The sequence below is a fragment of the Candoia aspera genome, chromosome 1 (genome assembly GCF_035149785.1).
Source record: "Candoia aspera isolate rCanAsp1 chromosome 1, rCanAsp1.hap2, whole genome shotgun sequence".
NCBI lineage: Eukaryota > Metazoa > Chordata > Lepidosauria > Squamata > Boidae > Candoia > Candoia aspera.
This window is the reverse complement of record NC_086153.1, coordinates 199,466,421-199,492,481: the sequence shown is the minus strand read 5'-3', so window position 1 is coordinate 199,492,481 and position 26,061 is coordinate 199,466,421. Positions and strand designations below refer to the sequence as shown.

Here is a 26,061-nt window from a genome sequence, read left to right as displayed (position 1 = left end):
AGACTCATTAGGAACAAAAGCTTTAAACAAATCATTTAATTTGCAGAGACATTTTTCTGAGACAGACTTGTGAATCTAACACAAAGCCACGCTTTCTTATTTTGTATGGAAATGTATTTTCTCATTGATGCCATGAAGGATTTTTATGGAAATTATTAGCACCTTTGCACTGGCATACAGAAATGAATATAAGATGATTTCACTCTAATTTAAAACTAATTTAAAAATCAGAACTAACAGATGCTGCCCAGTACAATAATTGTCTGGATACATTCTCCTTTGTTCCAGATGCACTGAAGCAACCATTAGGGCTTGCTGAGGATGCAAACAGGGAAAATTTAACCTGCTCACTAAGAAAGAGTTATATATAGGGCATCCTAGAAAACAGCTAAATTAGTTTGAGTACAGAAAATATATTTCTTCACACTTTCAAAGCCAGATCACTGATATAGATGAAGTAAAACTGCAAGCCAACAACAAAAAATTCTAGGAATAAATTCAATTGAACCCAGTGGAACTTAATTCCAAGGAGTTGCATATACAGGATGGCATTCTAATACATCTGTAAAGTTGCACAGGTTGGCCTGTGTTTTTTGTTAACAGACTGCAAAACATTTATTTTTTTTCTTGTATTTCTTCTTTGTCTCTTATTTTAGCTCCCACCTTAAGGACCCCTGGAGCAGAAAGGCAGAGAAGGCAACTGCTTCCTCTATTCCAAAGGTGACCAGAAGGGACTGAACCCTTCCTGAGGATGACCAAGCAAAACTACTGGACAAGTCAAAGATTTACCTACAGAATGATGATTTACCAATGATTTGCCAGCAAAAATACACACTCTTTTCTGAATCAGGTACCCTAGCTTTCCTTCCCTTCCCTCCAAATTGTTACAATATCTAATAAGATTCCAATTAAAAATCAGTATTATACCACAGAAGGCAGCTAATGTAATGTTGATTGACAGCTGCTGCTACTCCTCAAATCATCTGGATCCATACTTGCTTTTTGAAGTGATCAGAGCCCAGAGTTGTACAAATGGGATAGTAAGTTCCATACAGTTTCAAGAAGGTTTGTGGCTAATAATTAACAAAATAAATTAGTTGCATTTTTCATAGACAGGAAATAAATTCATATGTTATATCAACAAATTAAGATTAACATCAAGAAAGGGAGATTCAACAACATGGAAATGCTAGATAGGAAATAGGAAGGACAGGAGCATGAAAAAAAATTGTGTGTGGTAGGTAAACTGATTCAATGCACGATAAATATTTTCTTATGTTCAGATACATTTGAATGCATGTTTAAGGACAAATGATATTCACCATCATTATGTGCTATTACTGTTTGTGATGCATTGTAGCTACTGTGATTAAAATTCTTGATTGTGGTTTCAAAATGTTTCATAGACTGCCAGGATAATGTTCATGCCAAAGGGCAGCATATCATTACCATTATTGTGATTTAAAAAGAACAAAATTAAAAATAATAACAGTTTAATTTCTGAAGAATCACATCCTGACATCCTAATGTTTGCAAGATTATATACTGACAGAATATTTGTTTTAATTATAGTTTCTATTAAAAGCAGGACTAGTTCTATAATTTCATGTTTTCTCCCTGGATATAGTTTTTAAAACTATTGGCTGTTTTCCAGTTTCAGAATGAAGCCAATTATAGTGAAGTGTGCAATTTTTTAATGAATGACATCACCTTCTTAACATTCTCCGTTTTATGGTGGCTTGTTAAGTTGGTAACCAGTCCTAGAACTTCATACCTTATTCTTTTTGCTGTTGTTCTTCAGGTGTCCTCTTGGGGAGAAACAATCAAACTGATCTAGATATCAAAAGCTTTCAAAGTAATGCCTAGTGGAAATTACTTATTTTGCTTCTTTTCTACCGTATCTCTTAGAAATAATATTTTCAAACTTTTGTCATCTAATGCTTCAAACATTTTCTCAGCTGCTTCCTTGTCAGAAGTACCTTTTTTATTGATTTTTTAAAAGAAGAACACTCTGTTGCAGAGTGCTCAAACGCGTTTGGCCCGAGAGATCAGAAAACACACACCAGGCATTTATATAAAAATAAGTGTATTTAAAGAAAGCATAAAACATAAACAGTTTCCATATCCAGAGCCCTGGATAGGCACAAAAGCTTCTTACATAAACATATTTACAAGCTCATACACATGCGCTGAGCAGGAAAGAGAGAGCTGCTGGGCTGGAACAAGAGGCTGCAAAACCAAAACTGAAACTTCTGGTAGCAAGTCCAGGTAAGTTCCCCCCAGGCAATCAGCAGCTTTTTCTTATTTGGACATCCTTTCCACACCCGCACCTGAGGACAATTAAATCTGACCTCCTCACCCTGCCAAAGTGACTTGTTACCATGGTAACTGTTCCTCTGCAGCTAAATTTCCTGGCAGAAAAAAAATATACCAACACACTCCAAGATGCATTCCTTGAAATTTGATTTAATCAGTCTAGTTATTAATTTACATTATTCTGTACTTTTATTCTCCAGTTTTGTTTTGGGTGTGAACCTACTATACACCTTCTTTCACTCAACCTCTCCATGATGCTTCTCTAGATTTTATATCCAGGAATAACTATGCAATTGATTCTTATGGTTCCACCAGGTTTTAATAAATGTATTATTAATCTGTTTTATTTAAAAACTAGGTACTTCAGGCCCCCATTTTAATTTTACGACACTTAATGGAGGCATATTTACATTTCGTTTTCTCACAGTTGCTCTTTTTCTGCAACAGTTTTTCTTACAATTGTCTTTTTTTTTTGTTCATTACTAAATGTAGCTGTCATTGCTTTAAGAGCCTGAACATGTTCATAAAGATTTATAAGTGATACAATGTACTTGTGTTATTTATTACAAAACTGTTGAATAAACCTCAGATATTGCTTTGAAACAAGGAAGCATTTCCATTCTTAACACTGTGTAATATTTTACACATTTCTGCTCTGTCCACATGCCAGCATTGTGAAATTTTCAGCATGGTGATAGTGAATGCTCAGTGAAGCATATCAGCATCACGCTGTTTGAAACAAACAGTGAAGCAAACATCAGGGAAACCTGAACGGTAAGGGATGCTGCTTACAGATAACACTTTTCTTTTTGCTTCACAAAACCAGATATCACTCTTTAATATCTTTGTAATTGATCCCCATTTCAGTTGAAGCTCAACAAAACTCTAGTTAGCTGCTCAAAGTTCTATCAGAATTGGCCAACTTCATTCCAGGTGGGAATTTCCAGATCCCCTGCTAGCAAAATGAATGGGATTCCTGTTACTTTTTATTAAGCTCTTTGAAGGTTGCTCCATCTTTTTAAAGTACATGTATTTCCGAAACTCCGCAAACCATAGCAGCTAACAAATATCTGCTAGGCAAATGTACAAAATCTGGTAAATGTCCAAAGGCATGTCTATAAAGGCCTGTGGTATGGGACTAATTTTATACCAGTATGAGCAGAGAACATCTCAGCTACCTCCTAAATCTGCAGCCGGGGAGAAAGCAAGAAGCTTCCTGCTGCCAGAAAATATTAAGTATTTTCTGTAAATTGCCCCAAAGCATTTTAGGCGATACTCACGTATGTTTGACATATCATATGTAGCTTTTAAAAAAAGATTAGATGCATGCATGTCCTAATCTATGTGGTAGTGGGTGTGTTAGAATTAGGACTGTCTTATCTGCAGTTAAAATGTTGACCTTTTGGGTGATGATGGTGGTGGTGTTTTTACATTATTTCTAAGCACTTTCTACAGGTTATTAATCATAATGGTTATAGAACTTTTCAGTTCTGGAAATGTAAGCAGAAAGTATCCTGACTCTTTGCAGATTTTCCTTTTCTTGGGCATTAGATAGCCTGTAGTAGGAACCAGGATGCTGAATTAGATAGGCCTTTGATCTGATCTAGGATGACTTTTTTTTATAACATGACAAATACTGTTATGGAGAGAAGAGTAAATAACCATTGTACTTTATAGAGATGACCTTTTTTTCTGCTTGTCCTTTCCATGTTAACTGAAGGGAACAATCTGCATCAAATGTCATGCCTATTCACCCACCCTTCATTTTTTTAATCAATTAGTAGTAGTGATCAGAAGATATCATAGCTTTGTGTTACTCTAATAGCATCCTGCTTAAAGGGCAACATAATTCTAACCCATGTTAAAAACAAGAAATAGTTGGGCTAAACAACCCTAGATGTCCAGAGAATGGATTAATTGTAGCAGCTAGTAATATAAATTAGGTGGTCCTTTAGTGGTTGTGGGGTTCTGGAAGATTCTTTTAATCTCACCCTATTTGTTGCCCCTGTTACTGTTCCTTTCTTTTCTCTCATGGTACGATCATATGTCTTTTTCTCCTATTTCTTGGTGAACATTGGCATTGTTTGAACTGTAAGTAAAATGCATATTTGTTTATATGAAGATGGTGTAATTCTTTAAGAGGGGCAATTGGCTCAAGGAGGGAGGGAGAAAGGAGAGAAATGAAAAAAATCAGAGCTAAGACCAGTTCAAATAATCACAAGACAGTCCAATAATTTTTATTCTTCACCATGCCTTTTGCTGCATAGAATAACTCATACTATGCAACAGAAACCCCATCACCATTATGACTGATTTTTATTATTTCTGATGAGCCCAATCTTAGTATAACAAGATCTTGGTTGCAATTACATGCCATGGGATTTCAAGAACTACTGATATTACAGACAGTTGTTGAAAAGGCATGACATGCTTATTGAATTTCAAGAAACATCACACAGATGATTTAGTTCTGGAAACAGCCCAGCATCTGTTTGAGACTTTGTACTGGACTTTCTAGATTGCATTCTCAAATGGCTATACCAAACAAATATTTGAAAATCAGCATGTTTTATACATTGGATAGTTGATTTTTTTTCATCTCATGGCAGATGAATTGGACCTATGGTTTAGAAATTTCTGGAAGCATATTCAAAAGAAAGATCAGACAGTTTAGGTGTATGTTTAAAGTTTTCACAAAATATTTTCATAGCAAAACATTTGTAGCATTTGTTACACACACACACACACTAGTTACAGGTTGATATAAAAGCATTGAGTGGTTATTATTTTTGGAAATCAATGCAAAGTATTTTTTCTAGCCTTCAATATTAAATACTTCCTACCATCAAATGATCACTAGATTCCTAAGTAGATTAGATACCTGATTCTCTTTCATTTCTGTTAATAAAACTATACCAGCATTTGGAGGTCTTAGCTGAGAGCTGCAAATACTATAGCATGTTATTTATAGATTTGGTATTAAATGAATCTGGAGTATCCAGATGTAGATAACCTGTTGGCATCACCCAATATGTTGTAAGTCCTGCACTGCCAGAAACTAGATGGAGAAGTGCAGGCTGGCTAGTTCTTCTGGACCCACCAATTGCAGCAACTGGACCATCTGGTAGGATTGGGCCTTGCGGGCCAGAGTTTTGCAGCAGTTGTTACTGCTTGGTTGTGTCCAGAAGGTGCCGCTGGGGGAATGCTGCTTGACAGCTAAGGCTGTTAACTTATTGTGCACCAAAGGCTTCTGTGTGGTCATTCATATTACTCTACCTGCATGAAACTGCTGTGGGGCAGTTTTGGAATTTTGGTGTGAAGTGCAATCAGTATGCTGATGGCACCCAGCCTATTACTCCTTCCCATCCACTCCTGAATGCTGCTGAAGTTTGATAGTGAACAGGATGAGGGAAATAGGCTGAAATCAAATCCAGGTAAAGTAGAGGTTCTGTGGTTAGTGGAAAAGGATTTAACCTGTTTTGATGAGGGTATACTCCTCTTGAAAGAGATCTGCATCCTGGAAAATATACCTTGATGATCACCTATAATTGGATGTGGATATTCTGACTGTGGCAAGGAGTGTATTGTGAAATGGGTGGACATACAAATCAAATATACAGTATGTACAAAGAACCCCTGCTTTGTGGTGTGCTACAGGGCTTGACTCTCTCCCAATCCTATTTAATGACTACATGAAACCATTTCGTGAGGTTATCTATCAGCAAGGGGTCAAGTATCATTGATAATGCTGACGATACTCAGTTGTACATCTCTGCCCTGGGCCAACCAAGTGATGCTACTGAGTTGCTTTCCCAGTTCCTGGAGGCTGTGCAGGTCTGGATGGGGAAAAACTGACTTTGGCTCAACCCCCAAAACACTGAGTGGCAGTGTGTGTTAGGGCGTCCCATATCTAGTAATTTTCCATTGTCAACTTTGAATGGGGTTAAACTTCCCCAAGCAGAGTTGGCTCCTGCTTGAGAAACAGATGGCAGCCGGCCAAGAGGGCCTTCACCAAATGCACCTTGTGCACCAGTTACACCTGTTCCTACATCGGGAGGCACAGCTCAGTTACTCACACTTTATCATCTCCTGGGACTATTGTCACATGCTCTACATGGGGCTCCCCTTGAAGAGCATTCAGAAGCTTCAGATGGTCCAGAATGCAGTGGATAGTATTCCTGTGAACTGCACTAGCTCCTAGTAGACTTCTCGTAATTCAAAATGCTGGTTGTCACCTTAAAGTCCTGATGGTTTCTGCCTGTTCCACCACAGAGTAGTGTGGCAGAGTAGGCATGCTCTGGGGCCCCTTGCTGAACCAGTGTCATCTGGTGGGTCCTAGGAAGTGTGCCTACTTTGTCATGGTACTTGCCCTATGGAACCACCTCTCCCCAGAGATACAGGCAGCCCTAATTCTACTGGCCTTTCAGAAGGCGTCAGGGCCAGGATGTTAGTTACTGTATCTCTGGTGTGGAGGTATATGACATATATTCTGAGATTTTTACTTGGTTTTTATTTGGGCTTTATGGTATTATTATTGTTGTTATTTACTCTATTTGCCACCTGGAATTTCTAATAATAATAAAATGTATATACCACCCGACTCCCTGTGACTCTGGGATAGATAGGTGGCCATATAAATCTGATTGATAAATTAAAATATTTCACAATTAAGGTTAGCGAAGAGACTGTGACCCTCAGTTGGTTCGATTGGGCAATAGTTACCTATATCTACAGAGCATCTGGAATGTTGCAATATGCTCTAGGGGCATATTAAAACTCTCCAAAATTTGTAGTAGGTACGAAATGGAAGTATAGGCTGTTAACTGGTACAAGTCATAGAATTACAAGCTGTCTGAGTACCGGCACTGGCTGCTCGTGGCATATTGAACACAATGGAAGATATAAGTATTAACTTTTGAAGACCTACATGGCATACAGCCTAAGAGATTAGCCTGTCCAGCTGTTAAGATTTCCAGGAAAAAGTCCTTTTGAGGATGACCCCCACTGTCAGAAGCCTGTATTTCTAGCACAGTGGAGAATTCCATCTGCATTGCTATGGAATATATTCCCCCAGGAGTTTTATGTGCCCCTCCCTCAGCAATATAAAGATTTATAAAGACATGTATCTTTTGCCAGCCTGTATTAATTTAATATATAGTTGCCTTGAGTACTTGCTTGCATAGAGAGGTAGGGTGTAAATCAAATTTAAACATGCAAATATAAGCAAACAACATAGGACAATGAAATACTGTAAAGTATTTTTACTGAACAGAGCAGCAGTTCTTTTTTTTAGAGTGTATTTTGTACGAGGGAGTAAAACAACTTGCATACAATATCATTAATGATACAAAACTGACTTGAAAATGTTTTCAGTTAATAACATGAAGAAAATAGAGGAAAAGTATTATTTTATAATGCAAGTAAGAATAAGGTGAAAATAAAATTAATTATAAAATGCAAAAGTAAGTACTAGCTTTTCCCTGAATTCTAAAAAGCCAGAAATTGTGCATAAAGAGAATAAGCAGTACAGTACATGCTAATGAGATTAAGGATCTATATATGCATGTAATGGTCTTCTGTTTTAATCATTTCGTTAAAAGCTAGACCAACTCAGCTAAGAACATAAGATCAGTCTTTCTTACACACATATCTACAATAAAAATCCTTCTCCATAAAAATACTAAATTATGCATTTCAGTGAATCTTATTTGATGCCCACCATTACTGCTACCATTGCTGTTTGGCATTTTAACACTGTCCAAGTTGGTTTCATAGTTCATCCATGTAATTCTGATGTATATTTTCCCAACCAAATGTATTTGAAAGCCACAACAGTGGGAGCTGTAAAGTAGCACCCATCATAGTGTGTGTCTATAAATATCTATTCAAAGAAAATACCTCTGAGTTCAGTGGGGAAGTAAATGAGAGCCAGTTTGGTCTAGTGGTTAAGGCACCAGGCTGGAAACCAGGAGACTCTGAGTTCTAGTCCCGCCTGAGGCATAAGAGCCGTCTGGGTGACCTTGGGCCAGTCACTCTCTCTCAGCCCAACTCACCTCACAGGGTGGTTGTTGTGGAGAAAATAGGAGGAGGAAGGAGTATTAGGTATGTTCCCCGCCTTGAGTTATTTATAAAAACAATAAAGGTGGGATAAAAAATTCTAAAAAAATGAGAATGTTTAAAAAAAACGTTAAATGAGTAATTTTGAAGAACAGGGTGAGGAATACAGTCTTTAGTAATGTTTTTATTTTTTACAATAATGGCTTTGAAAGTTTCAGAATTAGTCAGGTTTTCTATTTCTAATGCATCATTGCAAAGCTAAAAACTATGAGCTGAATTGATCTAGTGAATGTTTTATTTTGTTCTTTCCAAAATGTTGTGGAAGGAGAAAAGGAAAAGAGGAGGGCAGGTTGGCTCTTCCTTGGTCCAGAATCTGGAAAACATTTTTAATGGACAATAATAGGATTTGATTTATGGAACTGAAATGAGCATCATAAATGACATGTTCCCCAAGCCTCAAAAGTATACAAGAACACAAACGAGTCTTATTGCAGATCTTGTTCCATTCTTTTTTTTTTAACTGTCTTAAATTTGGAGAGAGTAAAATGCGTAAGTCTAACCATATGATATAATCAGTTCATGAAGTTATTTTTGTGTGCGAAGATGGAACTCCATTTGTACTACTGCAAGTGCAGCAGTATTAGTGGTACTAAATGAACGTGGTTGCATTAAAGAACATCATTCCTCTCCAGACTGGAAATGAGGATGCTTTCTTCAGCAGCAGGAACCTCAGAGTGGGCTTCTGCAAAGCAGGCTTTTCTGAAGCACAGTATCCTTCCCGATATGTGACTGGGCCTTGGCGAATACCACAAACATGTAGCTATAGCACCAACAGCTATCAGCAGTGCAGATGATATCACCAGGACTACTATCCTATGATATACTTGAAAAAGAGAGTGAATAAGAAAAACTTGACAGTAACGGTTTCAGTTTCATTCTTAGAGATTAAAATATGGGAAAGTGATGTCACATACCTTTCACTGATGGTACTGCAGTCTCATGATAATCTGAAAAATAATGCATAATAAACTACTTGATTCATTAGAGATGACAGTAATGTGGCTAGGAGTAAATACTGTGGTGGCACAGGTCCTTAGGATCTGTTGGGCTCTGTGCCTCCCCTGATTTAATTGTTTTTAAAAGGTACTTTATTAAAAAAAACAAAACCTGGCATATAAAATAAAGTGTAAGAGCATTTCTAGATTGTATCTGGATCCTACATAGATTCCCATAGGCATTTTTAGACATCACAAAGGGTAGTTTTGCTTAGAACTGCGTCTACCTGCCCAGAAAAAAAGTCAAAAGTAGGATGGAATCATACAAAACATCCTGGTGAGTCAGATGAGAGCAGCTGAGAAGCATCCACAGAGTTTGCCTTCTGATAAATAGCCGTTTTGTTTCTGGCCATGCATACCACCGCAATTATTCTGTGAGTGAGCAATTCCCATCCCCAACCCCCATTGGCAGTCATTTTATACTGCTCCAAAACTTCAAAATGTGCCCATCAGCCCCAAAAGACTGACTGCCTTGGATTTAATAGTTATATTGAGAAGTTCCACTTTAAGCAAATGTATCTCTTCAGAAGAATATGAACATTAAACAAGTTTGGTTAAGTAATAATATCAACAGTTTAATTGAGGAAGTCATCAAGTTTAAGGATTTTTTTGCTGATTTTATTCAGCACATAATTTATAGAGTTCTGCGGGTGTAAAAATTAACTATAGCTTTTCCTCTTGTGAACATATTATTTAAAATAGAAATAATTGCCATTAATTCTGGCAGAAGTGATATCCAAAAGTACCATATTTGAAAGGGAATCTCCTAGGAGTAAAGTGGCAGTTTTCTGGTTCAATTAGCTGATTGGTGCACATTTTTTAATTTAGTGAAATGGCAGGGAAAAATCCCTGTCCAACTCATGCTCTCAAATGTGATCCACAGGAACGACGCATACCCCATCTACAGCAGTTTTTTTCCTCCTAAAGTATCCATTTTGCTTCTTAAAATCTATGCCCAAATGATAAACATCAGCCTCATTGTCTGAGTTTCCATGAGGTGTAGGAGAGGTATTTGCAAGCCTTATGGCACTCATGTCCCTCCTCTAAAATCCAAACTCCCCAAGAGGTACCAAATATCTTACTCGCTCTGGGGATTGGGGGGTTGGGGGCTGCAAAGAGTTTGCTGGACGACTGCTTTTGACCAAGCTAGGCCCATGTTTGCACAGAAGAAAAAGAAAGAAAAAGTTAATGTTTTGCTACTCCCTCTGCAGAGTTGTTGTTCAGCAACAACTTGGGGCTTATGGGTTTCCTACCTTTTGACTAGAATATAAGAAGAGAAACTGTAATTACACATTCTTTAAACATAGGTTCATACCTGTGTTGCCTTTACATACAAATCCTTTTCTTTCATGGCAGGGTGATAATTTCCAGATTCCATCTGCAGTTCTCAAGGCAATGCAGCTATTTCCTTTCCATTGACCCAGTTCAGGTTCCTCAGTGCCCCAGTTTGAATATTGAATTGGAGAGCCATCAAACCAGACCACCATAGCATCTAAGGGCAACAACAGTAGTGATGTCACTATAGAGTTGGGAGACTCCAGAATCCATGTACGAGACCTCACAATTCTATCATTTTCTTCCTTCCCAGGCATTTTCTTATATCAAAATTACACCTTTGTATGTATTTGGGGGAAGTATCTGCAAACAAACCACTACATTTGCATTGTGATTTGTTCAAAAATTTAATAGTTCTGGAGCCTTGGAAATGAGGGCAATGCCCTTCTAGCGCTAGTCATCTTCAAGGAAGATCATGCATAATAACTGCAAGCTGTTTCTTGTCATTCAGTATTATATACTTTAGAGGTCATTAAATTTTTATGAAAATTCAATTTACTTGGGACTTTCTATTTCCTCTTTTTATGACATGAAATTATAGATATTTTGCAAGCTACTTAGAGCCTTTTGGAGGAAATGGACTGCAAAGTAAACAATGAAACAAAAACTAATGTGCTCATCTTAGGTCCAAATGAATTTTTAGTTCAAAGGTAAGGCTATTCCTCCAAAATACTTTTTTAATGTCATCCCTTAAACCTTTATGCAGAATGCAGCAGAATGTAAATATCTAAATGGATTTATAAATGGAGTCCTTGGTGCTCTCTGAGCCTTGTTGTTTTCTTGCAGACATTTCATTGCCAGACTAGGCAACATCTTCAGTGCAAAGAGGGAGTGGGCCTTGCTCTCAGTTTATATACTGTGGCTTGCCCTGCTTGTGTTGGTAGGGGTGTTGTTTTATAAGTGTGATTTATAAGTGTGCAAAAATAGTATTTTCCTTTTTTATATTAAGCAACTTTAAAAACCTCAAAACTCCCTTATGAACCAGATGAGTCTGAAAAATATTTTCACTTATGTTTAAACATGGGATATACAAACAAGGAATGCTGGTCCTAACAAAGGTGACATGAGAGCCAGTGTGGGACGATGGTTAAAGTGTTGGGCTAGGAGTAGGGAGACCTGGTGCTAGTCAGCTCAGAGAATGAGTGATTCACTCTCTCTCAGCCCAAGATACTTTGCGGAGTTGTAACTGTGGGGGGAAGCAAGATGAGGCAGCACTCTGCACATCACCTTGAGCTCCTGTGCAAGAGGTGGGATATGAATCTAATAAATAAAGTATAGAGACTAGTTTACTGCACACATGCTTCCAAGCTCTGTTAGAGGGGAAGGCACTTTAGAGTTCAAGAGGGGGAAAAAGAATAGAGATGGCTGAATAGGAAAACAAAACCTGGCTTCCTTTCCACAGCACTAATGTGACAGTAGTAATAATCAGACAAACTACTTAGCTCATTATGTAACTGAAAATGCAGTAGGAACTAAGGGTTCCTGTAACCAGAAAACAAAATAAAACATTTATAATTTGCATACTGTATTAATTGGTGGCCCAGCTAATTTGACTACCAAAGAAACAATATGTACGGTAGACTCTCAGTTAACCGGAACTCAAGCAACTGGCACTCTCAAGCGACAGGCACAAAAATTGAACTGGAAAAAAACTGGCAACCAGGGGAAAAACTGGCACTCTCAAGCAACCAGCAAAAAAAATCTGTATCTCTCTGCTGCCATCTAGTGGGTATTAGGGTTTAATAGTAACTCTCAAGCAACTAGAAACTACATTTATCCGGCATCTACCAATCCCCATGGGTGCCGGTTAACTGAGAGTCTACTGTATATGCTCTTTGCGGAAACCTCAAATAGCTGGATGTGACTAAATTCTTTCCCCACTTCTGTTCACTTACTATCCATAAGGAACTGAGTATTCAACCAAATCATTTCAACCACAGAGCCAAAAGAATGTAGTTCTTCTAAAAGAAAAACATTTTCATCTTTGCCTTTAATTGTTAGAAGGTTAGAACCTGAAAATGAACAAATGGTAGATTTATCATTAAGCAATCATAGTTAGAATATAAAAATATGCTCATCCAAGATTTTACCTTTAGGTTTACTTATGATTTGCTTTAAAGAGAAAAAAGGAACTATCCCAACCCTATGTGAGCCCACATGTTGTTATAATGTTATTTATTTAATCAGTTTGCTGCCAAGATTTTTGGGTTATGATTATAAAAAGGCCAAATGAAACAAAACACAAGCCTAGAACAAATTAAAACAGTCACAGAATAAAACCAAGGCAAATCCAGAAGCCCAGAACAGCAGCAGTACAAGAACCATGTTTTTTTAAAAAAACCAAAAGACTAAAAAGTCTGGAAAAATCACTTTTTTCCACGCATGGAATCCAAAAAGCAAAACGTAGGCTGGCAATTGTGCCTGAAAAGGTCGATTCATAGCCAGGGCACCACCACTGAAAAGACCTTTTCTTCTAAGAGCCTTGCTCAGGCATTCCCATGGAGACCTCAAAGTGTAGAAACTGGAACACACACAGTGCCTTTTTCCTGGGTTGCAGCTATCCATCAGTTTCAGAGCTGAGTTCAAAACCCTTACTGAGTTTAAACTATCTTCCCACACAGGATCTACTGAGTATTTGCTTCCACAAGGTTTTCACCAAGGCCTTCCTGCATGTTCCCCAACTGTTGAGCAGCAGTGGGTGTTGATGGGAAAAGTCCTCTCAGTGGAGAGAAGGGCCTGGTGCCTATGTTGATACCTTTCTAGCCCAGGTCAAGTATCTTTATTATGGGTTACAGACCCAGGCAAAGAAAAAGAACATGTTACATACGTGATAAAAAGGCTTGTGATCATGCTTAGTCTACTTCGCTATTAGTAATGCATGAATTCCACAGGCTACAATTACAAACTTAGCAATGGCAAGAGTTATTTTAGAATCTTTATATGCCAAAAGAAGCTGTACATAAAATTCCTCTGTCTGTTCAGGAAATGGTCTAAAAAGAGGGATTAGTAGTTCATTACAAATAGCTCGGTAAAAATTAAATTAAAAAAAAAAATGAGTTCATGATTCAACACATCTTAACAGAAGAAAAGCCTTTCTACTTAGGGGATTTTCCAGAATTTATTGTCCAGCACTGCTGACAGCAAGAATTACATCCCAGAAAGAGATTTAAAATTTTAGTTTTAGTTTCAGATTGAATTTTCAAACTTCTGTCGCATTATTTTACACTTTTTTAAAGTAGTTTGTGATTAACAGGTTGTTGCTATATTGGGAAATGATAATCATACCTACGTTACTCCAAATCCAATGTCACCCAATTCTTTCCAAGGGAAACTTAAAGTATTAGATTTGAATCTTAAGTCACTCATGGTTTAAGACCAGTTTTTACATGAAAAACCAACTTTCTCTAGCTGTATATTAAGATTTTCAATGGAGAACTTCCAACACTGATATGGAGTAAGTGATTAGAAGGAAGATGGTCTTCTCATTAGTGGGACCACTGGTATGGAATGCTGCACATACAGCATTCTGTACATATACCATACAGTATGGAATGCTGTAAGCAGAGAGATGTGCTTTTATTTCTTACTGCCATTGGACACCAAGCAAACTTTTCTTTAACTTTTTAAAAGCAGCTTTACTCCAGCTGACTTTCTTATGCTATAACTTAGTAGTTTTTAGGAATATAATTATCAACACTTATTTATTTCTTACTGACATTTCTATGCTACTCCACTCCAAACAGCTGAGTGGCATACTTAAGTAGTAGATAAAAAAGACAGAAGAAACAAACCAATGGTGCTGAATATCCAATCCCTCAGGGGTAGGCCCCAAATTTAAAAGCTTTTTACCTTGCCTTTTGCAAAATTCCAATGCTTCATCAAAATTCAGATTCTCAAAAACAGTGGAAAAGCTGTAGCAATTGCTGTCAAACCTTATCCAAGGGACAGTCTTTTCATCACATAATCCCTTATTTTCCATTGATTTCTTCTCTGTGACAAAAAGAACAAATGGAAGTATTTTCTAGCATTACCACAGACTTTATATTTGTTCATTAATTTTGCATTTGTTTATTAATTTGTTCAACCAGATGATTTTAATGTCAGTCGTGATTTTTGTATCCTATGCCTTTGGCATTGGCAGAAAATTCGTCAACTCTTATTACCTTGTTTTCTAGTGAACCTGCCTCCCTCCAGATCTTAAAAGCATCACATTATTTTTATTATTCCTGATTCAATTGCCGTTTTCAAAAAGGCCAGAATGGGTTGTATTTACCAAGAGCATTTCAATGTTTAACATAAGAGCTGACTTACTGGGTGAAATATGGCAAATTGCACCACTCAAAAGCTTTTCACAGTCAGTAGTTCTCCAGTGTCCATTAATATCAATGTAAACGCAGTGTCCTGGACTTTGTGTTTCCTCTTCTCCCAAAAATGTAAAAAAAAGCAAGGTGCCATCTGACCACTCAAAATGAAGGCTGTTCTGCTGAAAGAAGCACTTGATTACTTTCTGCGGTCATTAACTCAAGAAGCTTTTATGCAGCAACTGCAGTTTGATGAGGTGCTTCATGCTACAGAAATAAGGCAATTCTTCTTGAAGGAAGGAGCACTGCAAGACTCTTTAGTGAGGTGATCTGGTCTTGTCCAGTGGTTCCAGTATCTGGAGAAGGCTTTAATACATTTTCTAAAGCCTCTTCCAGTTAATAGAGCAGCCACATGAAGTGAAGCAAGGTGCCTGCTTGGCTTTTTTGAAGCAGGGGAAGGGGGCATGTTGCTCCATAAAGCAGCTTCTAAGGGATGCTTCAAGTGAACCTTTTTTGAAGCAAAGCAGCCCTACCAAGCTTTTTACTAATTATTTACTTGGGATTGATATCCTTGTTCACTCTCTCTTCCAATGCAGGGATGTAAATTAATAGAAAAGTTATTTTCCCTGTTTAATATTCACAGAAAACCACTGATCACTCTTAAAAGAGAGGAAGCTGCTTTGTCCTATGTCAGACCACTGGACCTTCTTTCTCTTGTCTGAACTGAGATTTCAAACAGGAGTGTCCAATTCCTTGCCTACAAAATATGGCTATTATCAATGAAGTTTTAAAATGTAATGTTTTTCAAGATATGGTGGCAAACATAAAGACACTGAAAAATATGAAGCTGTGATCGAGTTTTTTTTAAATGGTTTGGTTTCCATGGATGTTTAAGCATATTAGCGACTTAAGAAATCTAAGCCTGCTGCCTGCCTGCCTGCCTTCCTTCTCATTCGTTCGTTCGTTCGTTCATTCATTCATTTTCTTCAACTCCCAATGACTCTTATATTTACTGAGCTGGGTTCAACAAAAGCCTCCTGAAGGGCAAAAGAGTAGAAAGTCATCAGTAGAAGACTTTTAATCCAGTAGAATATTTCCACTGGCTAAAGGGGAAGGAATCTTCACCAGTTCTCTCTTCTGCCTGCAGACCCTTCTGTCATCCTAAAGCTGCTCCTCAGCACTGGAGACATCCTGGAGGAGCTTGATGGAGGAACTCTCAGAATGGTATATACAGTCCACCACCAGAGAGATACAGATGTTATATTATGCCATGTCCCTATGTACAGGGTTTTACATGACTTACATCCCCTCTCTTGGGGTGGTAGTGGAATTTCTCTATTTTTACATAGTATATATCCTGTGTGGTGTTTTCAGTTACACTGACCATCAGGAGGCACCATATGATCAGTTTCATCCTCTTTGGGACGCATTGGACGTGGGTAGCCAGCTGTTTATTGTATGGGGTTCAAGGGAAGGGATATATAGAAGCTCTCAGAATGGTATGTCATGTACATGGCTATCCATGTCTGTTGAATTCCAAAGAGGGGGAAACAAGACATGTGGTGTCTCCTGGTGGCCAGTGTAACTGGGACAGGACAGAAGAACCCCTAACCCTAACCTTAACTCTCCCTTGTAGGGCAAATAGAACATTCATTCTGGCTTTGTCATTACAACTTTCATAACAGAATTCCACTCTGGAATAAAATATGAAAACTCCACGCCTACAATTTTATATTCCTACTGACTGTGTCACAGTGTTTCATAGTTATGAAGTACTTCTACCCTACACTTACCCTTGCCTTAAACAACATCTTCTCTGGATTAAATTCACAGAGTTAAACTCCGAAGTATTTTTGTATACATTCACTGGATACCTTTAGTTCATCTCCTGATAAATGAAATTTGAATGCACTTAATAAACTATATCAGTTGGACAAATATTTTAAATACCTACATCTGAAGTGAACAATCCAATCCAGTGAGCATAACCCAGTCGATTTATCATTACAGTAAGGAAAGCTTGGTGGTAGTAGTCTGTAATGCTGACCAATTCAGTCCCAATTTTTTTGCACATTTGTGAAGCCATGTACCAAGTCATACTGCCATTGATCAAAGTATATGTCCTATTTGCATATTCTAAAGTATCTGGTATTGGATACATCACCAAAGGATTGATGATCTGTCTGGAAGTATCTGTGATAGAGAAAATCAAGAGTCATTTGAAAAAAAAATGAAAAAGCTTTCCAACTCAACATCAAATGTTAAGAAATCAAAATTTTTCAAACAAGGTATAGTCATCTCTGAAATAAATGAGACAAGTATTGTAAACTATTAAAGTGTATAAAAAGTAATAAACTAAGAGGTAGATGAGTACTATTGCTAGTCAACCTTCCCCAAACTGGTATTCTCTGGATCTGCTGAATAATCCTTGCAACATGAGGAGCTTGTGGAAGAGTGTACCTGGTGGCCTGTGCTCTGTAGCACCCGCCCAGGCCTCCCATTGGCCTGCCTGTGGTCAGTTGCGCCTGCCTGCGGCCCCTGCTGGCCCATCTACAGCCCCCGCTGGCCTGCCTGTGCTCAGTAGTGCCTGTTTGTGGTACTCACCCACCCACAGCTTTTACCCGCTGACCTGCCTGCCTAGGACTTCAGTCACATGAGGTCCTCTCTTTAATAACCTGTGTGGTCGCTGGGTTATAAAAGCAACTGAGACTGCCAGGATTGCCGTCGCTATGTGATGTGGTCAAGGTGACATGACGCTTTGCAACCGCATCACTTAGTGACAGAAATTCCGGTCCCAAATGCCATCGTAACCCGAGGTCTACCTGTACTCTGAAAACTGTTCCTGCAGATATAGTTATACCTATAGCACTGAATCACCTAGGAGGGTGTTCAAACTTATGCAGCTGCCATATTCACTGTTCTCTTATCTTTAATCTGTAAACAACCCCCTCTAAACAGCAGGTAAGCATTCCAATTTGCAGAAAGATGACATGACTCTTTTAGTTTTTCTGTACCCTCTTGTCTCATTTTCATCCATCCGTTCATGTCATCAAGCAGAGTAAATTTTTCCCCTAGATTGCAGTCATTCAGAATTTTGTATAATTTTTCCAAAAACTGGTTCATCCATTATCATCATTCACCAAAGTGTAATATTCAACAACTGCCAATTTCTCATCATGGAGTAAGCGTGTATCTATCGGCTCCAGCCACACAGCTCCACCAAACCCCTCTGTGCATATACCTGTGCAAAGCATCTCCACCTGAAATAGAAGCGTTCACTTTCTTAAAGTAGACCTCCTTTTGTGGATTAGAACCCTGTGTAGCCTTAGATCAAGGATAATTGCTGCGTGGATCATTTATGCAGTAGATTTCATACAACATAACAGATTAGTAAATTAGCTTATAAAGCTTAGCACATTTTTATATAAACAAGGATATAGCAATTTACCTTGAGCCTTCTGGCAGACAAACCCATTTTTGTTTCCACAGTTTTCGAGGTACCACTTTCCCATTAAACTGAAACTTGGATTATTTAGTATTGAAGTACATAGTGCAACTTTTTTTTCAGTATCAGCAATGTAATGATTCTGAAATTAATATCTTGTGATAGAAATCAGTGGGAAAAGCAATAGGATTTTTTCCCTAGCCATATTTAATAAAAATGATAATCAGAGTATACATAAAAGAAAAGTGGGAAATGCCACAAAACATTGTACTGTGGACTGTACCTTTTCATTCCCCCTCCTCCTAGATTTCTGGTCCCCCCAATTCACTGCCTTTCCAACAATTAATATGCATTGTTACAAGCCACACTGCACAATTTCATTAGAGTTTTCTATCTTCTACAGCGTTTTTAGAAAAAAAATGTTTTAAGATTTCAGTTAAACACTGAAATATTTTAGCAAAGGAATGTGATATAGGAATAGAGTAAATAAACATAGATAATACATGACATGGTTTATTATATATGTATTTATTTAATCTAATCCTAGTTTCCCAAGTTTACTAATATTGCCTCTCTTATGCATGATAAATGCTGTTTAACAGCTTGCAATACTTCCTTCTCTTGCTATTACTAGCAATCCATGTGATAAATGAAATAGGATGCATTCTGCAAATTGTAAGTGATAAGTTTTTTGTTGTTTTTTAAGATAATGAAGTCCACCTGCTTTTGAAGCATAAGACTTCTATGGCCATATATTTACTTGTTATTTATATTATATTATTATTAGATGTATATAACACTTTTCATTAAAGTAAATATCTAAGAACTTTATTACAGCAAATTATAAAATATCAACAAGATCCCACAATTCTAATGATAATTTTCTTCTTTCCCCAACATTTGCTTATGTCAGAATTGGACTACCAACTTCATTGACATTATGTACATTTTGGTCCCTTTCATAGTGCCACCTAAACTCAAATGGAGGAGTTTTTTTCCGTATCTTATAGAGTTTGGTATTCTATTCAAAAGATGTGCTTCACAAAACTCCTTACACTGAACAAAGCATGCCTCAGAGGAGCTTTAAAGCAGCTACATCATTTGTAAGACTCATATGGTTGCTTTGAAAGGTGCTCCCATCTTTCTCTGCATGTGTATGCAAGCCCAGTCCTTTGACCTCATGGATATGTTGCACATGCGCAGACAACTGGGGACATCCTTTGAAATAGCCTGTGAACTTTGCAAATGACGTAATTGCTTTAATGCTTTGTTTGCACTAATACACTTTGCAAAGCACCAGAGTTGGCTATTGGCTATTTATTTATTTTTCAAATTTCTATCACTGCCCATCTTCCCCAAAAGGGGACTCTGGGCCGTTATGATTAATAATGGATGGGGCAAAGAAACTTTCACACCATTGGCTAGACTGGGAACAAGAAAAATCCCAGAACAAGGCTTCCCAGAATCCCAGACTATTTCCATAGCTTCCATAATCCCGAACTATTTCCATAACACTTATAGCAAATAACCTTGACTCAAGAGCATCTTTATCTTTACCATTTTTAATGGTCAGTTTGCATAACTTGGTTATTCCTGGTTATTATCTTCTCTAGGAAAGAGCTTTCTGTTTTTGTATTTTTTCCAACCTTCCCCCTTCTATCTATGAGAGAAATATGTTCATTACAAGTACAGTAACTGGAAAGGGTACAAAAAAAGTAAGATTACATTGCCTTACTTGTGCTGGAGACCAGTTGGCATATTCCACTTCCTGTCCATTAAGCCATTTTTCATAATTATCACTCTGCAGACCAATCCAGACACTAGATTTATGTCCAAACAGGTTCATTGTGATGAAAGCTAGAAAAGAAAACTAGAATTCAGAATGTTAAGTGATCTTTTTAAATTAATAGTTACTCAAATTATATGGAGATGAAAAGTGAGAAATGCAGGCTGATAAAACTTTTGGGGAATTCCAGAATATAATGGCTTCTTGTCAGTCTGAAAAGACAGTTACTAAAGCATCATTCTGTCAGAACTGTCATTCCTAACTGCTAAGAAAGAATGACTATTGAAGAACCTCAAACATACATGCCTACATACAAACATACCAAGCATGCTATTTTCTTTCAAGGTAAGCAATATTATGCAAAGCAGATATGGAGATAGAGATGGAGAGAGTAATTGGATTCTCATTCATTCTCTCTGCATGACCAAACCACCTCAAATTAGGACTTCCATACTATTTCAGGTACTATTTCGTACTACTTCCACACTCTTTGTCTTTCTAGGGTTTTACTTTGTCACTGCATGCAAAATTCTTAAAGAATTCTGTGGAAACATCACTATGCTTTCCGAGTTAGAGAAGAAAAATGGGTATCAACTTTGAGGTCCAAGGAAATGGTTTTAGCTGTGATGGTTATCAAGGGGAGGTCTTAAATCCCAGAAAATGGGTTTAGATCTTCCTAGTCCAAAGAGGTAGGAATTTATTCAATGTTAAATAACCCTATAAAATGCAAATATACTTGTGTTTTATAGCATTAATTTTTTCTTCTGTAGTTGAAATCAATTTATAGCTGCAATGTAATACCTTTGGCTCTATCTAAATGTTGAGCAATGGTATTTCACAGTCAGTTGCAAGTAGTAAAGTTATCTGATCTAGTCTTTTGTTTTTTTCTGATAGAAAATTGTATCTAGTTGTCATGTTCACCGTTCAGATGAGGTTACATCGTAACGGTTCGCTTGCCATGGTGCTGACACGTGTACTGGCTGGGAGGGTGCTGCTGGGAACCTTCTACAATAAACAGGCTGGATGGTGCCAGGCAGGAATATGTTTCGGCTAGCTCTTAAATGTCAAGGTCGTTTAGCCCGTTGATCAGCGGTGCTCGTTAGGAGCACCTGGGAATGTGGGGAGGGCTGCTTGTGAGGGAGGGGCGGGGTGATGTTTGCAAAGACGCTATTTAGAGTTTGGGCGCGCTTTCCTCATTCTCAGCTTTTTACATGTTTGCACTCTTTTCTAAATAAATCAAGAACCTGAATCAAGATTCTGAGTCTGCAAGTTTTATTTAGATTAAGGCATTCGTCACATAAAGCTGAGAATCATAGTATCCACCCACTTCACTACTCTTTACCCAAAAATTTTCTTGCGAAAGAGGACTTAGTGATGGCTGAAGGTGGAAAGGATCCTGGGGAGTTTGAGGAGGAGACTGGACAACTCCCAGAGTCAACGTTCCCGAGCCGGGACCCAAGCCCCGTTCCTGCCCCAACTACACCTCCGTCAGGCGATTCTTCTTCGACCGCTGGATCTAAGAAGCAGATTGTCCCGCCTCCAGATGACATAACGGGGCAGGAGCAATTCCTGTGGGATGCCTTGATGGACCCCCGAGCCGGCACATCCCGTACCACATGGAAGCTCCGCTGGCCAGACACTCCATCCGAGCAACCCAGGGTGTCACGAAGCCCGTGGCCGGAGGGGACGGCGCTCGAGGATTCCGCTACCCCGGACAGGATCAGGGTCCTGGAGTCCAAGATAGAGTCAATGGAACACGTTCTTTGTTCCATGTCTACTGCTTTGGGGGACGTCGTGAGGATCGTCTGTGGTCCCGCGCCGATTAGGCAACCTAGCCTCCTGCCTTCCCCGTCGCCAGGGGCTGATGGCTGCGCCCCACCACGGGACTCAGGGCCCCGAGGATCTACTCCTATAGATGTAACACCGAGCCGCCCGTCCCTTGGAGTTACTCCGGCTGGGGGTCCCCCCCGGGACTTTCCGGTCAAGTTCGATGGCGACCCTGCTAACCTATCCTTTTTTCTTACTAATGCCGCCAGTTTCATGAGACGCCATGGGCACCTTTTCCCGTCGGAGGAGAAAATAGCTGCCATAGCAACGAAGCTGAAGGGCAGAACTGCGGACTGGTATGTGCAGCTCTCGGAGATTGGGGCGCCAGTGCTAGCCGCTTTCGATACTTTTTTGGCTGCGCTTAAATGCTACTTTGAAGACCCCTTGGCCAAGGAAAGGGCTAAGGATGCATTGTAATTACTGGTGCAAGGGTAGCAGACTGTTGCGGATTATGCTCTTGAGTTTAAAGTTTTGGCGGGTAAAGTACCCAAATGGTCAGAGGCCACCTTAATTGATCGTTTTAAGGATGGCCTCAATCGCGAAGTCTTGCGCTGGGCGCTAGGACGTGATGATCCCACCTCTTTGCATGACTGGATTTGCCTTGCGGGGAAAGCCGAACATGCCCAACGCACGTTCATGATGGCCACCAAGGAAGACTGACCCATCTCAGCTGCCCGTGCTCCAGGGCCACCCCCATCAGCACGATGGGATGCGGAACGGCGCCGCCATTTTGCTCAAGGGCAATGTATCACTTGTGGGAAGCCTGGTCACCGTGCCATCGACTGTACTAAGAACAAGGCTCCGGAACGCTCCAGCAAAGCACTGCAAAAGTCGCTGAGAAAACCAGCTAACCCCCCAAGGCGGTTGACAGGTGTGCTGGCGACCGCGGACGATGAGGACATCTACACCCCAGGTGACGTATTGGAAGACTTTGAACAGCCGGCGGGAAACGATTTCCACCTGTCTTAGGCGGCACCGCAGGACAGGTGGTGGAATCCGGGCATGTCTCTAATATGGTGAGTGCTGATTGCCCCATCCTCGCTGTCAAAATCGACCTGGGCTTTCAATCCAAGTCTGTTGAAGTCTGGGCTTTGCTGGACTCTGGTTGTTCCAGATGCTTGATCCATCCTGATGTGGTCAGGGAACTGGATTTGCCATGCTTTCCCCTCCCTAAGCCGCTGGTTTTCCAGCAGCTCGATGGCTCCACTGCGGGGGGAGGGCCGGCTACCCATTTTACGGGTGAAGTGGCTTTGCGAATGGGATCCCATTATGAACTCATTCAGTTCGTTGTTTCCCCAGTTGGTAACCCTTTGGTGGTTTTGGGTGTTCCCTGGTTTGCCGCTCATAATCCCTATATCAACTGGCACTCCTGCTCCGTTACTTTCGAGGATGGCTTCTATCAAGCGCCTCTTCTGAGTCGTGCAGGGCCTCCAACCGCTGGAAGGGCTGAGCTTGTGCCCGCTTTGACGCCCTCACCCATCTTGGAGGGTCTTCCGGCTGTATATTCTGAGTTTGTGGATGTGTTTGGGGAGGAGGAGGCCGACCAGTTACCCCCCCATCGTAAGACTGATTGTTCCATTGAACTCCTCCCAGACGTCCCCTTACCCAAACCAAAGATTTATCCCATGACTAAGAGTGAACTTTCTACCTTACGAGACTTCATTGACAAAAACTTGGCTCGGGGCTTCATTGAGCCGGCTAATTCACCGGTTGGGGCTCCCATGCTGTTTCGTGAAAAGAAGGATGGCACCCTGAGACTTTGTACGGATTACCGCGGGTTGAATTCCGCGTCCCTTTCCAACAAATACCCTCTGCCCCTCGTCAAGGACATGCTTGCTCATCTGTCCACAGGCAGAGTATTTTCCAAATTGGATCTTCGCGAAGCCTACTACCGGATTCGTATTAGGGAGGGGGATGAGTGGAAAACGGCTTTTAATTGCCCTTTGGGTTCTTTCCAATATAAGGTTCTCCCATTTGGTCTGGCAGGGGCTCCGGGTGTTTTCATGCAACTGATTAGTGAGGTTTTACATGAACATTTATTTAAGGGGGTCTTGGTTTATTTGGATGACGTTCTCATTTATACTGACTCCTTGGAGCAACATGAGCACCTTCTTAAGCAGGTTCTCACAAAGCTTCGGCACGCCAAACTGTATGCAAAGCTTTCTAAGTGTGAGTTCCACAGATCTTCCTTGGATTATCTCGGCTATCGGATCTCCGATAAAGGTGTTGAGATGGATCCTGTTAAGGTTCAGGCAGTGCGTAATTGGGAGCGCCCCAGGACCAGGCGGCAACTTCAGAGTTTCCTCGGTTTCGGCAATTTTTACCGCTCCTTTGTCTGGGGGTTCACGGAGATTGCCCTCCCCCTCACTGATTTGTTGAAAACTAGAGGCTCAGGGGAGACCTGTAAAGTAAAAAACCCAGGGGCTGTGCTCAACTGGACTCCTGATTGTCAGGCTGCCTTTGATCGGCTCAAGGCTCTTTTTACTGAGGAGCCGGTCCTTGCTCACCCTGACCCGGACCTTCCGTTCGTGGTGCAGGTGGATGCTTCGGATTTTTCAATTGGAGCTATTTTGTTTCAAAAGGATCCCTCTGGGATTCTCAAGCCTTGTGCCTATCTCTCTCGCAAGTTCTCTGAATCGGAGAGACACTGGCACGTTTGGGAGAAGGAGGCTTTTGCTGTCAAAGCAGCCTTAGAGGCTTGGAGGCATTTATTGGAGGGGGCTTCTTCCCCTTTTGAAGTTTGGACTGATCACCGCAACCTCGAAGCGCTCCGTACTCCTAGGCGCCTCACTCCAAAGCAAATTCGCTGGGCTCAGTTTTTCAGTCGCTTTAATTTCCAGCTTAAATTCATCCCGGGAAAAAAGAATTTTTTGGCTGATGCCCTGTCTAGATTGCCACAAGACGAGGGTCCGGTGCCTGACGTGGTTGGCACCGTCTTGTCCAGACCTCAATTAGGACAGGTGGCTGTTACGCGTAGCCGCGCTCGGAGCCGCCAATCACCTCCCTCCCCGCCAGTTCACAAACAGCCGCCGCTGCCGTCAGCGCTCCGCTCAGCTTTTGTGGCTTTGCTTGAGTCCGATCCCTGGCTTCTGGCTAATCCCGACAAAGTGTCCCTTGAGCATGGTCTTGCTTGGGTCAAGGGCCATCTTTATGTCCCAGACTCTCAACATTCTGCTATACTGGCACGTTCCCATGACAGTAAGCAGGCGGGGCATTTTGGGTTCCTGAAGTCCCTCCATTTGGTTCGTCGACAATTCTGGTGGCCCACCCTCCGTAAGGATGTCAAAGCATATGTAGCTTCTTGTCCTGTTTGTGCTATGTCTAAGAGGGTGGTGGGTAAGCCGCAAGGGCTCCTACAACCAGTGGCTGACCCTGCACACCCATGGGATGTGATTTCCATGGATTTCATTGTTGACCTGCCTCCGAGTCAGAATAAAACTGTCATTTGGGTGGTCAAGGACTACTTCTCTAAACAAGCTCACTTTGTGCCTTGTACTTCCATACCTTCGGCGCAGCAGCTGGCCAAACTTTTCCTGGTACACGTGTACAGACCCCATGGATGCCCCTCTCGTTTGGTGACCGATAGGGGCACACAATTTACCTCTAAGTTTTGGCGGGCTTTTTTAAAGCTCATTGGCATGGAGCAAGCGCTGTCTACTGCTTGGCATCCCCAGACTGACGGATCCACGGAGGTCCTTAATGCCACTTTGGAGCAGTTTCTTCAATCTTACATAAATTATCATCAAGATGACTGGGTTGACTTGCTGCCATTCGCTGAGGTGGCTTACAATAATGCGGTTCACCAAAGCACTGGCCAGACCCCATTTCGGATTGTTTCTGGTCGAGATTTTGTTCCTATTCCAGAATTCCCTCAACCACCCACACCCGCTGTCGATGCCTCCGATTGGGGCTCTAGGCTTTCTGCTTCATGGCCAGTTA

General features: G+C 40.3%; 1 protein-coding gene across 1 annotated transcript in view; it reads right to left on the bottom strand.

Annotated features, from left to right (window-relative positions):
* Positions 1-8,912: 8,912 nt before the first annotated feature.
* Positions 8,913-26,061, bottom strand: part of PLA2R1 (phospholipase A2 receptor 1) — a 79,585-nt gene continuing 62,436 nt past the window's right edge. The window contains exons 22-30 of the mRNA XM_063318313.1: positions 20,218-20,366; positions 18,513-18,651; positions 17,019-17,257; positions 15,075-15,243; positions 14,613-14,753; positions 12,659-12,775; positions 10,744-10,920; positions 9,348-9,380; positions 8,913-9,256 (exon numbers count right to left, since the gene is read on the bottom strand). Coding sequence (XP_063174383.1) covers positions 9,042-9,256; positions 9,348-9,380; positions 10,744-10,920; positions 12,659-12,775; positions 14,613-14,753; positions 15,075-15,243; positions 17,019-17,257; positions 18,513-18,651; positions 20,218-20,366 — 1,379 coding nt within the window. The 3' untranslated portion in view covers positions 8,913-9,041. The remainder of the gene's footprint in view (positions 9,257-9,347; positions 9,381-10,743; positions 10,921-12,658; positions 12,776-14,612; positions 14,754-15,074; positions 15,244-17,018; positions 17,258-18,512; positions 18,652-20,217; positions 20,367-26,061) is intronic.